This window comes from Raphanus sativus, chromosome 4 (genome assembly GCF_000801105.2).
Source record: "Raphanus sativus cultivar WK10039 chromosome 4, ASM80110v3, whole genome shotgun sequence".
Taxonomy (NCBI): domain Eukaryota; kingdom Viridiplantae; phylum Streptophyta; class Magnoliopsida; order Brassicales; family Brassicaceae; genus Raphanus; species Raphanus sativus.
Genome location: NC_079514.1, coordinates 1,553,584 through 1,567,517, shown reverse-complemented (window position 1 = coordinate 1,567,517; position 13,934 = coordinate 1,553,584). Strand labels below are relative to the sequence as shown.

The following is a 13,934-nucleotide window of genomic DNA, read 5'->3' as shown; positions in this document are numbered from 1 at the left end:
GGTTGTTCCCACTATTCATGGCAGTGGCAATATTGTAAATACTTGAAGAAAATGAGGTTGAGACAGTAAAGAAGCCATTTTCGAAAAAAAAAAAAAGGTTAATGGCATTTTCGTAGATAAAATGCAGATGTGGGGTTAAAAACTCAAAAAAAAAAGAGTCAAAAGAAAATGTTAGTTTTCTGTTTGAATTCAAGTTTTGAGTCACTTTTGCAATAAGCCCAAAGAAGTATCTACACAAGTCGGCAATATTTAGAGAAAAAAATACTACTTTATAATTTAATCTTCTCTTTATTAAAAGAGAAGTTGGAGAAACTTCAACAAAAGTTCAGCAAAAAAAAAAAACTGATGAACGTGTTTTACATTTAAATTATGCCAGTATAAACTTCACCAATGATAAATACTATAATTAATTTATGTTTTAGCTCAAATCCAAAATTATGCCGTCATATATAGCCTTTTGTTTATTCATAAAGTTTATAAGCCTAAATCTTAGTATGGTATATCTTTTGATATATAAAGATGGTTAAGTGGACCTCTAAACTTTGGTTAAACACTAGTCTAGAATAGTTAAACTTTCCTAGTTTTTTGGTTTAACAGTAACTGTGATTTCTTACGAGGAAAAAAAATAAATAACAAACTACAGATTCTTTTTTTCAAAGAAGAATGCAAATGCAAACTTTCCTTTTCTTATTCCTAAAAGTAAAACATTGAGTTGATGGAAAAGAGATAACTTATCTATTATTTATTTATTTATTTATTTTCACCAAAAAAAGATAACTTTTTTTTTATCAGCAAAAGATAACTTATTTATTTGTCGAATTTTCTTAAGTAAACCACATACTCATGTAACGACAAAAAGAAAGAAAATTAATAATATTCGTAGAATGTACTTTTATTTATTTATCATTTTAACCCATTAAAGCCAGAATCTGTCTGAAAAATCTATGAACAATTTTATTTAAAAAATAGAATACCATCAATACTGAATAAACAAATCTGAAAAGTCAGAAATATTTTTTAAAAGAAAATATATTAGAAACATATGTAAAGGAATCTATGCTTAGAGTAAAATAGAAAAAAACATTTGTAAGTAGGCATCAGACGAAGAAAAAGGTTAGATGGACATGTGAGGTTGGGAAGAGAAGTCTCCAGACTCAACACAGCTGTTCCATTTTCTTCTTATTCTCCAGTTTCAGGAAAAATAACGTATTAATTATTTATTTAGATGCTTATAGTGTTTTGAAAGATGGCAGGTTAACGTGAAATCAACTATTTTTGTTGGAGAATAACGTTCTGCTTAAAATTAGTAAAGTACTTGTACAGAATATGATAATTAATGTATTTCCACCGACTTAATCATACCTTTACAAAATTAATAGAGTACTTGTAAAATTTCTAACAAAAAAATAATTTACGATCAAACCTTTACCATTACTGTACTTAAAAAGAATAATAATATTTTAGGAAATGTGTGGAAGAGATCCACTGATCTAGCCCAGTTCCCAAAAACGATGTTGCATGAATTTCACCAAACACATTCACTCTACATGCTTTTTAACAGTGAAGCTACACAATCGAAAATGAATCACGAGATCCTAAGAAATTAGGTTTAAATTTTGAAACAACAAGGTACCTAATAATTGAAACTTTCTATCATTGATAATGATGTCACTCCGATTTTGACAAACGTCTCTCCGAAAACCTCAAAAGTATCTGAGCAAGTACATGTGTGTCCATTTATAACACGTTCACGGTTCACTTGATTACAATTTTGATTTACGTTTAATTGAATATTTTACTCCCAAAGTACATTTTTTTTTCACAGTGGCTACTGACGATAACATCTTTTGGCCTTTGAAGGTAACAAATGGTATGAAGCATTCATGTCATCTTCTGTGTTTCAACTCCTTTGTGTATTTCACTATCTTTAACAATGAATATCTCCAATAATTAACGTATAAAGTTTGGAGATAGAGGGCTAAATTAGTTCCAAAAAGATAGAAGGCTAAGTTAGTTGAACATCAATTGATTGATTTGGTTAATATATCTAATCTATACACCCTCCTTTCGTTGTTATCACTAGAAACCAAGTTGGTTTGGCAACAGTACAAGACTAGTTTAGATATCTAGTTATATATATAGATATATATATGGACATGGTGCTTTCTTTAACATAAGGACAAAGTATATGTTGGAAGAAAAATATGATCCGCAAAATATCATGGAGGGTACAAATAAATAATCTTTAAGTGGAGACAACGAAAGAGAGAGGACCAAAGGAAGTAATGAAGGCAAAGGCAAAAAAGGAAAACAAAAATCAAAATTGTGTTCTATCTTTTGCGATCACAAAACCAAACAACAGACCCTACAATCCAAAGATACATCGCACTCAAAAATATAAATGCTGGGACTTATTATGTTACATGCGGTTATTACAATACAAATACAATCTAACGTATATTGTCCTGTATTCTCGTCCATACAAATCACAAGTACTTGGGAAATTAGAAAAACACACACACAAACGATGCCACAGGCAAAAAATACAAACAGTTATCACTTTAAATAAATGATCAACTCAGTTGTTTTTCAGATGAACATGTTTCTCATTTGAAAAACAAAATATACAAACAAACTTTCTCTGATCCAGCCTCTTGTTTTGTGATATCATCTTCTTTATCTTTGCACATTTAGAACCGAAAAAACTGCAAAAATTTAACACATTATAGTTATGAATAGAAACAATAATGTGGGATGGTAAATGATATGTGTTTGTGAATATTTTGTTCTTACCAGCTTCTTCTTCTTCTTTTTTTTTTCTCAATGTATGCCAGAATCTCCTTCTGGCTCATGAGAGTTTCCTGTAAAGCCTAAACCGAAAAGAAGAACCCAAATTCAGTCATTATACTGATTAATATGTTGATTTGTTATTTTATACATATTCTAATTACTCTAGCTAGACTCATATATATATATATATACTCTACAAGGTTAATTAGTGTATACAGAGATATACATGAATCTAGCTAGGGTAATTAGAATAGGTAATTAATTACAAGTAAACCCTTGTTAATATATAGTATAATTGCTAGGGACATTATTGGTAGTTTAGAGTTTGTCTTACCTTCTTTGTCTGAGTCAACTCTTGCTCAAGCACTTGAACACGGTTAAGCGCGGTCTGAAGTTTCTCCTCCTTTTCAGATTCCATATCAGCCGGTTTCAAATCAAGGAACATGCACTTTTCTTCCAGCGCAGCCATACGTTTCATCATCAACATATACTCAGAACTCGAGACTGGTGTTGCAAATTGAACTTTAGTTTTCTTGGACCTAGATTCTTCATAACAAACTGAGTCTCCATATATAACAGCCTCGGTGAGTTTTGGAACGTCTTTCGATAGTCTAACCATTGCAACAATTCCCATCACAAAGGCCATGACCCCTCCCACAAGTGATCCACCCTCTTTCTTCGGTGCCCCCTTCCTCACGTTACACTCTAACCCTACACAAACTTTAATTTAGTGGGTATGGAAGAAACATGTTTAAAAAAATTTGAGCTAAATATGAGAAGATATATATATATATATACTTTTGGAGATAGGAAAATTTTCGGCTTTCTGATTTTTTGCAGGCCATGTCACATCAATGGACTTGACAATGGTTGCAATTTGCTTCCCATGCGCAATGTCTTCATCCATTTTCTTATTGTTTTTCTCAACACACTGTGGAGTTAATGGGTAACTTCAGTACAAGCTTACATTAGATTACTAATTAGCTGCTTTAAAATGTACTGTTCTCCTTTAGCTTACTTTAGAAACTGAAACTGATCTTCCTTGGTCAACATGCTCGTGTTCATCTTCCGAAATAGGTGCGCACTTAGCTTCGCGGTTTATAGCCACCTGATTTCATTTTAAAATATGTTGTATTTATCAGATTCAAGAAAAATAGTTTAGTTTATTTAAATTTTAGCGCCTAGCTAGGGAATATATATGTGAATTGCTAATTACCTTGAGAACCTCAGGATCATTCCATGGACCTTTGTCAGTGCGCATACAACCTCCTTTGTCTTCACAAGTGCAAGCGCCTCCAAAGAACTCTGGTAACTCACTGTTTACAATACAAAAAAAAACTAAAGAACATTTAAGTTTCGAAACAGAACTTACAATAGTCTTTGGGAAGATGCTATACTAATGACTGGGATCAAACTACATATACCTCAGCGGATCCAACCTGTTCATATGGAAGTAATGGAACTCAAACTTAAACTTAAATCGGTCAGCGGAACTCTGTTTTATTTGACTTGTTTTTTGTTCTGCTTCCTATGTTGTTGACAACTTCTATTTGTGTTCATTCTCTGCCTTTGTCTCAGAAGTGGCTGTGTAATTTTTCTCCCAAACCATCACCATTGGCAAACCTATTAAAAGTCTCGACCTTGACAATGGCCTCAGAGCCTCAGAGAGCTTACCTGGACTCTGCCTACCGATCTCAAATTCTTCAAGGACTTAACCTTAACCACTTCTGATTCCACCAAGAAGAACGCTGTTGTAAAGGGTAGGAAAACGTGGGACTCCATTCCCGCAAAGTATAAGCTGCTCTCTTGTCGCATCAACGTTGTCTTAACTCGTTCAAGCGGTGGTTTCGACATAGGCAACACAGAGAACGTTGTAACGTGCAGAAGCAAAGATTCTGCGCTAGAGTTATTAGCTGGACCTCCGTATAGTCTCTCTATCGGAAAGGTGTTTGTGATAGGAGGTGGTGAGGTCTTGAGTGAGTCGTTGAACGGGCTGAGATGTGAAGCTATCCACTTAACTGAGATTGATACGCGCACTGAATGTTATACGTTTATTCCCGCGGTTGATAGTTCTGCATGTCTGAGTCTGAGTCAGTCGGTGCTAAGTCAGTCGCTTCTCTGAGTTTTAGCAACACATTTTTTCTTCTATCTGTTTAGCCATTTTGTTAAGTATCTCCTACAGGTACACAGATATGCATGCTGATTATACTGGCCAAGGGTTTGATCAGCTCTTCGATGTAGTTAACAAGATCAAAAACAGTCCTGATGATCGCCGGATAATAATGTCAGCTTGGAATCCTTCTGACCTTAAGCTGATGGCACTTCCTCCTTGGCACATGTTTGCTAAGTTTTATGTTGCAAATGGAGAGCTTTCGTTTCAAATGTATCAGCGCTCGGCTGATATCAGTCTTGGTGTACCGTTTAAAATTGCTTCATACTCACTTCTTACATGCATCCTCGCTCATGTATGTGGTATGCTCATGTTTACAAGAAACATGTTAGGCCTCTACAAGAGCAACTTGAGAACCCGCCAAAACCTTTTCCTGTGAGTTTATATCCACACATGATCTTTGATGAATGCATAAGCTTCCAACTGTTAGTTCATTTCAACTATATCCTTATTATATTTGGACTCTTTACAGGTTTTGAAGATAAATCCAGAGAAGAAACATATAGGTTCTTTTGTCTATGATCCTCACAAGAAAATAGATATGAAAATGGCGGTTTAGACCAAAGACAGAGTTCTGGATTTGCTAATTAAAATTTAAATCAAAATCTTTCATGTGATGATGTTGAACCTTTTGGAGTTCCTTGACATCCAAGAAGGTTTAGTTTTCTTTGTATGATAAGATTTTTAAGATATAGAATTGATATGCATCTAAACCTAATCACACTGCCAAGTGCTAAGCAGTTGGTTTATAGACAAGAGAACAGTTGATAGTGGAGATTGTTCCCACGGAAATAAGGTGTTTCTTGTATGTGACGTTTCTTTTATTTAAACTTCGTGAGAGTTTAATATTTGTTTCCATAATCCTTGACACTTATCACCGTTCAGCTTAGTAAAAGTTAGTAATCAGCTTTTTATCAATAGTTTTCAAATCACTAAACGCTGAAAATAGATCTTCGTTTAATTTAGATAGTCTACATCAAATATCCAAAAGGTATTTATATTTCATCCAACAAAATATCTAGAAAATTCTGGTGAGAGGAGGTTAATTGATTCGGTTAATAATAGATGATAAATTATGCTAAAGGAAAGATTCGAGTGATGTTTTGTCTATGCATGTTGAATGGCAGCTAATGAATGGTTCGTGCTAACCCTAAAATAGACAATACGTTTCATATGGCACATATTCTGCTTCCTCAATTTTGACATGTCGTGTATGATATATATGCATATATCTCTTGAATTATTGGATACCTTTTTTACATTTTTGTCATTTTATAATTTATATGATGACTAGGAAATAGAAATTCACATTCGAACTTAATTTTTTTGGTATAAGATATATATATATTGTAAAGAAAAAATATCTTTACAAACTAGACCAAGTTCAAATGGTGTCTATTACCTCACGGTGTATGTAATATAAAATAAGATAATAAACCAAAATTCATGCTACTTTTTCATAATAGAGTGAAAGGAATTTATAATAATCTACTAATCACATGCGTAAAACGTATAAAAGTAGAGTAAACAAACTAATAATTTTCTATATTATAAGATTTAATTGGTTCCTTACAGGCTCCTGTCGATCTCACGTGTATTAGTCATTCTCATTAGATACTGTAGGTATGCATCGATCTTTTCTTATCCGATCGAGCATATCTTGTCTCTTGCACCTTTCCAGATATTGGTTCCTATACGTCAGATACTTTCTGACGTAGTTTCTCAAAGGAAATCATATTTTTTATTTATATTATCAATCTTAAAACAATAATTAGAATTTTATATCGTCGAGTGCGTTAGCTTTATAAAATATTATAGGATGGTATTATGTTTTCCAGTGTTAAAAGTTAGTGAAATAATATAAAAACAATCACTAAAATTAATAACAAAGAAGTCGTGAAGAAAAGTTGTTTTTATAACAATTAATAATAAAAAATAGGAAAAAAACAATTTTTTATCAAAGGATTAAATAGGAAAAAACAATTGATAATAGAAAGAAATACTTTTCTTCGTTTCTCGCTCAGTAAAAAACAAAAACAAAATTCTTGTATAAATCAGTATTCTTCAGAATTTACCAATTTTGTCGCCGGACATGCATGTTTGGAATTAAGTGTTACGTAATTCATATGTTAGCATAAACCTCAAGCATATATATCCGATATACCTAATAAATCTGAGACCAAGATACACTTGTGTTGAGCATATGTGCTTGAGGTTTATGCTAACAAATAATAAAGTGTTTGCTTCTTTAATAGCTAGTTCAAGTATCAAAGAATCAATACTCGTGTTGGCTTGTCAATAGCAAATATGCTATTGTTGCATGGAGATAAATAAGTTATTGGATTTTTGAAAATTAACAATGAGACCAAGACCGATGACGTGAGAACATATATAATACCAACAATTCCCTCTATAATGTATTTTATTCCCTTTATACACAACCCTAAATAACGGTATCCAGCATTTAGAAACATCGTTTATGTGCTTTTCTATTTACTTTATATCTGTTCTCTCTCGATTAAGAACCAACTAGTACAACGAATATTCGTTTATCGACTAGTGTAACTGTGTAAACTAACCACATTCTCTGTATCACATAAAAATCTAAACTCGAGGCGTGTTAATAGCGTGTACTCGAGATTCAGCCCTTGTGATCAGTATTTAACGTTCCACCGTCATTGTCAGTATATGCCCACATCGATCCTCGGCCTGTGAATTCCACATTCTTCAGACGAAGTCGTTGTAAAGTTTGAAAGACGTGCTTATGTAGAGAGTTTTCTTCTTCCAAAAGCTCATTTATTGAAAAACCGAGAAAGCTCAACCATATCAAAAAAGATCCAATAAGTCAAGAACAATATTTGAGATTTAAAATAACATTTATCTTAACATAGTTAATTTCTTAAAAATTGAGCTGACATATGTTTTCTTTATTTTCTTTACATGGATCATAGTGTTTCTTTTTTTGAACTTGGATCATAGTGTATTACTGTATTTCTTTCTTTATTTTTGTCGTGACTTTTTTAGGGGTATCATACATGGGCGGAGGCAGACAATTTTTTCCCTAGGGAGTAAGTAAACTTGTTCAATGAATTAGGAGTATATTTGCTAAACATGGGGGCATTTTGAGCTTATTCAATATTTTACATTAAAATTTTGAAAAGTTATTGGGGTCAGATGCTCCATCTCATACAATGTGATTCCGCCACTAGTATCACAGATTAAGTGTTTTATCCACACATTGGATCATAATTTTTAGTTTATATTTTATTAACTCAAAAACCACTATGATTTTATTATTTATATTTTCAAAAATTTTAAATTAAACACTAAATTATTTATATATGTCAAAGTTTTTCATCAGAATATATATTTATTATTGTGTTAAATTTTTAAATATTTTAGAAAATATCTTTACCCAATTTTTTGCTTGATTAATATTTAACTTTAAATTATTTTATATCTTCATTTTTTAATTTGTATAAATAAAAAATATTATTTCTCGACAACAATACAATCTATATAATAGTTAATTATTTTTTAAAAAATATATATGTTTTTATTTTGACAATTTCATCATGTTAGATTATGGTCAATTATCTAATATAATATATAAATTTAATATTATTGATATACAATTTATTTTTAATTATATATAAAATTCACTAAAGGTGCTAATAACATTAATCAGTTTAAGAGTTTAAGTTTTAACATGAGAATTTGAATGCAAAAAAAAAGAAGATATTATTTCTCTTAATTTAATTCATATCTATTAAAAAGTAAAGATAAGATCCCATATCATTTGTATTATTTACTTAAATAACGCTAAAGGTTTACAAACGTTAGGACTTAAGATACATAGTTTTACTAAGGCAAAGCTACAACATTATGAAATGTTTGGAAACAGAGCATATCCAAGTTTATAACCAGAAGAAAGAAAGAAAACATTCAGAAACAAAAGATGAGCTAGATTATCAAGTGTTCTTCATCCTTCTGAATCCTCTTTTGCCTAGCGATGAAGGCTTCAATCTTTGTCCTAAACTGTTCGTTGCTCATTCTATCTTCTGCTTTCTTAGCTCTCACCACTACTTTCTTGTCCGAATCACAAATCCTCAGATGCTTCTCCGACTCATACCTCTTCATGATTTTCCCACCACATGTACTCTCGAACGGATGAACCACCTCAAACGCTTTCTGCGTTTGGCTTCTCTCGAAACTAACCCTTTTCACTCCACTCGGCTTCTTAGGCTGTTCCGTTTTCGTGTTCTCATAAACTTCGGACCTCTTCTTCTCACTCTCGTGAAGAAACTCTTGGTAAAGATCGTTGCTTACAGCTTCTGTTGTCTTTGAGACAGGCTCGTGAGCTGAGTTGTATCGTCTTGATATCGCAAAAAGAGTAATTACAATTGCGTTCCCGATGAAGAAAACGAATCTCTGGCTAACGAGAAACTCTGTTGCTTCCCTGAAAATGTCAGTGGAGAGTCTCCCTGAAGGGAAAGAGAGTTTGGAGATCAAGATTAAAAGAAGAATCAGTTCAATGAGTCTGAATAAACTTTTGAATGATTTTATCGTTTGGAAGTTCAAGATTCCTCTCGGTTTCTTCATCTTTAAGTGTTGAAACTGAACCGAGTCCATTGTGATATTTTTTCAGTACTACAAAACAGAAAGAAAAAAACAAGGAAAGTTCTTTTTTTTTGTATCAAAGGGATTGTATGTGTGTAGTTAGTAATTTAAGGTCACTAGAAAGAAGTGAGAGTTTCAGAAAAGAAGTGAGACGCAGAGACATTTTCTACCAATAAATGAAACAGAGGAAGAAGAAAAATAGTCATGGTGAACAATGACAAACAGAGAAGAAGAAAAACTGAGGAATCTTTGTTGAATATCTCTGTTTTTATATGTTTTCTTCTTCTTCTTAGGTTTGTTGTATCTTGTTGGTTTCGTGTTGGTTTCATTCTTATTTATAGACCATGGAATAATTATTTTCAATATTTTTTAATTGCACTTTATTTCATAGACTACTCAATAATAATTATTGCAATAACTTTTTCTGGAAAAACATGGAAATAAATTTCACATTTTTTCTTATCTTAAATTGTGACCATCATAATAGTTTTTAATGGTTTTCTATTTTATCCACAACATTATTCTCAGTGCTCCCAAAAGTTGTCCTTGCTATTTTGTTCATCGCCCATAAGGCCATGACTAATCACATCTTCTTCTTATTCCCTGCTCTGCTTTGATCATTTATTCGATCTTCTTCAGACATACAATTACTTTTGGTTATACACTTTTATATAAGATGTGAAGTTTATTTTCTTCTAATTCCAAACACTTGAATGAATATGTAGGCAATCAATCTTTTAAGTTTTCTTATAAATATGATAATATTTCTATGTCTAACTACATCCACATGCAAGTCTAAACTATAATAATTGTTTTTTGGTTAGTTAAGAAATGTTATGTTCACTTGTATTCTAATTTAAGGGTTCAAAATGATCAATATAATTTCTGATATTTGACTTAATAGAACACAAAACACAAACAATATAGGGAAATTAAAGAAACCAGGAGTTTTATATTTATGAGTCTTAGGTTCTAGTTAATTTCTTACCCAACAGTAACTTATATAGTTAGGGAGGTTATTTCGGTTGATTATATTCAGAAGCTTTATTAAAGTTTAGTCGATAAGAAAAGCAAATTAACAGTGATAACCTTTCCTGTTTTTCACTTTGCTACTTTTTTTTTTTGGAACACTCACTTTGCTACTCTTTAAAGATAAAATATAAAGAAGCTGAAACGCCATTATGTCTTGAATGCAAAGAGCTCCTCTCGTTAATTGTTGTTCTGAACGGTTTAGCTGTTTCAATGTATAGTCTAAAGTGATAATAAAACTTGAATTGATGGTCTAATGCAATTTTAACTCTTTAAAGTCAAAACAAAAAGACAATATTTAAAGCCCTTTTTCTTGTTTCTAATTAAAAAACTTTATAATACGAATTCCAGTAACACCGTCACCAAAAAAGTTATTAAAAAGACATTAAATTCTGTATAGAATTATATGCAAGTGTTAGTAAAAGAATCAAATAAAACAAAATATACTAGATTTAAAGAGATAAACCTTCATGAGTTTATATTTAATATAATGATCACATAACATAACTCATTCACAGACCAAAAAAGGTTAATATCCCGCGAAAATATATTAAAAACATTAGGATATACATTCCACAAATTATGCAGATTTAATGCCAATATATATGATTATCTTCTAGCAGAAAGTCCATTTGGCAATACATATGGAACACTTAATGATAGTGATTTCCTTCTTCACTAAGACATGCTCAACATTTTACCCTTTTCGTCTCTCTTTAATAATTTTTGAACTTTAAATTTGCTTTTCCATAACATGAAAGACCACATCTTCTAAAATCAATGCAATCAATATCTCCTTTGAAGAGTTTTTGACTCAACTATATAAACTTTTTGTGGCTGCTGGTTAAGTTGATAAAACTCTCTAATTTCATTAGATTATCCATTTGTTTTGTAGAATTTGTATCATCCAAAACCAAAATGGTCTCTTCTCTTCTCTTCTTTTCTTTTAAAGATTTTTGGCGTTTAATACAAATTTCAAAGTGAAAAGGTAGAGAAAGTCATATAACGCATGGTCCCTTGCAAAGAAAGAAAAAGAAAAGTCATATATATATGGTCCAGGCTAAGTAGCTTTTATTTGATTCTGCAGTATATGGTTCTAGTGACGCATTATCCACACATTAGTGGCCTAATCCACTGCTGAGTTAATTTCTTATAATGTAGCATGACGTTGTTTCACGATATGACGTCATATAATTCACATGTATCTGCGGTTATAAACTTCATATAAGAAATAAAACAATCGAATACTAGAACACCAATGTATTATTTATTTATCACGAACAGAGAAAACATCGTAGCCATCATATTATTAGAACTAAAGAGAGTAAACGACGCCAATTAGGACCGACCGTTTTGGTTGCATGACATGAGCCTCTGACATAGCTGAATCAGAATCAAACGTAACCGGATATCTACCAATGCAATGTTCCCATTGAATATTTGTATAAGCCTTGACATTGTGCGTAGAGCCACCCTAACCGCACTATTACACTTAAACCCTGACCCTAAAGCAATCTGCCAAACTTTATTTCCTTTTTCATCCTTCCCTTTGCCTCTATGTACAATATTGAGCTAAACGAAGTATTATCAAATCTATGTATCGTTGATTGCCTCCACATCTATTGGTGCTAGGCCTAGGTTCTTCTCTAGCACATCGATCATTTTATCTTTCAGATGTTTCTTCTCATGGTCTACTTGTTGCACACATGGAAAAGACTGTTATCTCATATGTGCGAAATGCGTAGCCAGGAAAGATTTTTTTATGAATACAGAAATTGTTAAAATATTACTTATTTAGATTGCTGTTTGATGCTCTTTGTACATTTTAAAAATCTGTGATCTCCATGTTCTGTCTAAGGGTTTTGGTGGAGTACCGTAACAAAGACGCTAATCATGTGTAATGGGCTAATATGCCTTGAACGAACCTTACGTACCTGGTTTAAGGGGTTATGTGAAAAGTCATTACCCCTTGGGACCTGTATGGAATACATCAGGAAAACCTGCTAGTGCTCCTGCAAAAGGTCCACCTGGTGCTCCTGCTCCTCCCCCTTCACCGCTCTTCAGTTCAGAATCTTCAAAGCCATCATCATCGTCAAACCAGAAACAAGGTGTAAAATAGAATATAATATGAATATGTTATTGTGTTGTGATCAATATGAGAATACAAGAGGCATATATATATCGCTAACATTAACATAATGTTAGGAATAGATAATGCTAACTTTCCTAAACTATTAATATAAATAATCTAAGAATATCTTGAGATTAACTTGATCTTCAAGTATTTCTTTTTAGTCTTGATGATCTTCATGGGTTTCACAGGCTTCACAATCTTGGTCCGTAAGATACACATCTTCCGGCCCATCATATCTCTAATACTCTCCCGCACGACAAATGTGGGATGCAACACACAAATCTACAATCACAGAACAGACCACGTATGTCGTGGACACTATATCGAGGAAAACAAATCAGTAGGTTCCTCCGGAAATAGACTTCAACGTAGACAAGGAGGATGAAAACTTCAGCTCTTCTTTGGTCTTGACAATGAGAATACATCCTATGGGCGCAACTGCAGCTCCGGAAACAATCATCCTATCTCAGACAGTCCGTAATTTGGACTAAACTTAAAAACATGAGCATAACTAAAACTCTTCCGTAATAATTAAACTATAACCAAAAAAATTTTCAAACTATGGAAAAAACAAACATCTTAAGAAATTCTAAACTATAGAAAATCTTAGATAAAAAATAACCATGTGAAACCCACTTCCTCTAAAGAATCTTCGAATGAACTCTTAGACATCAACCCATGATATTTTGACTTTAACTAAGGACACATGAACTCAAAACCATATTAATAAACCTATTGAACTTGAAAACGTAACACCTAAAATAATTATAAAAATTCGTACCACTAACTTAGATTAAAAAAAAAACGAAAACTCAAAACATATGTGGTAACGTCATCTTCATCGTCGGTATCACCATCATTTTCTTTAGCATCGCCAACACCAACAATGATGAGCATCATCAAATCTTAAAACTTGCGGATGCTTTAATTTTGATCCCTAAAAAATCGACTGCTCTGATACCATATAAAATAGAATATAATATGAATATATTATTGTGTTGTGATCAATATGAGAATATATACAAGAGGCATATATATATCGCTAACATTAACATAATGTTAGGAATATATAATGCTAACTTTCCTAAACTATTAATATAAATATTCTAAGAATATCTTGAGATTAACTTGATCTTCAAGTATTTCATTTTAGTCTTGATGATCTTCATGGATTTCACAGGCTTCACAATC

The 13,934-nt window shown here is 32.2% G+C and overlaps 2 protein-coding genes and 1 pseudogene across 2 annotated transcripts; 1 reads left to right on the top strand and 2 right to left on the bottom strand.

Annotated features, from left to right (window-relative positions):
* Positions 1 to 2,578: 2,578 nt before the first annotated feature.
* Positions 2,579 to 4,237, bottom strand: LOC108832172 (phosphatidylinositol/phosphatidylcholine transfer protein SFH1-like). Its single transcript, XM_018605671.2, has 7 exons — positions 4,215 to 4,237; positions 4,007 to 4,106; positions 3,809 to 3,898; positions 3,589 to 3,721; positions 3,125 to 3,501; positions 2,794 to 2,870; positions 2,579 to 2,705 (listed from the first exon to the last, which is right to left on the bottom strand). Exons 1-7 carry the CDS (start codon positions 4,235 to 4,237, stop codon positions 2,579 to 2,581), a joined length of 927 nt encoding a protein of 308 aa, XP_018461173.2.
* On the top strand, positions 4,224 to 5,526 carry LOC108832173 (bifunctional dihydrofolate reductase-thymidylate synthase 2-like; annotated as a pseudogene).
* A 3,203-nt stretch (positions 5,527 to 8,729) lies between these two features.
* On the bottom strand, positions 8,730 to 9,891 carry LOC108832174 (uncharacterized). The gene has a single exon (XM_018605672.2). It carries the CDS (start codon positions 9,590 to 9,592, stop codon positions 8,924 to 8,926), a length of 669 nt encoding a protein of 222 aa, XP_018461174.1. The 5' UTR covers positions 9,593 to 9,891; the 3' UTR covers positions 8,730 to 8,923.
* Positions 9,892 to 13,934: the final 4,043 nt, after the last annotated feature.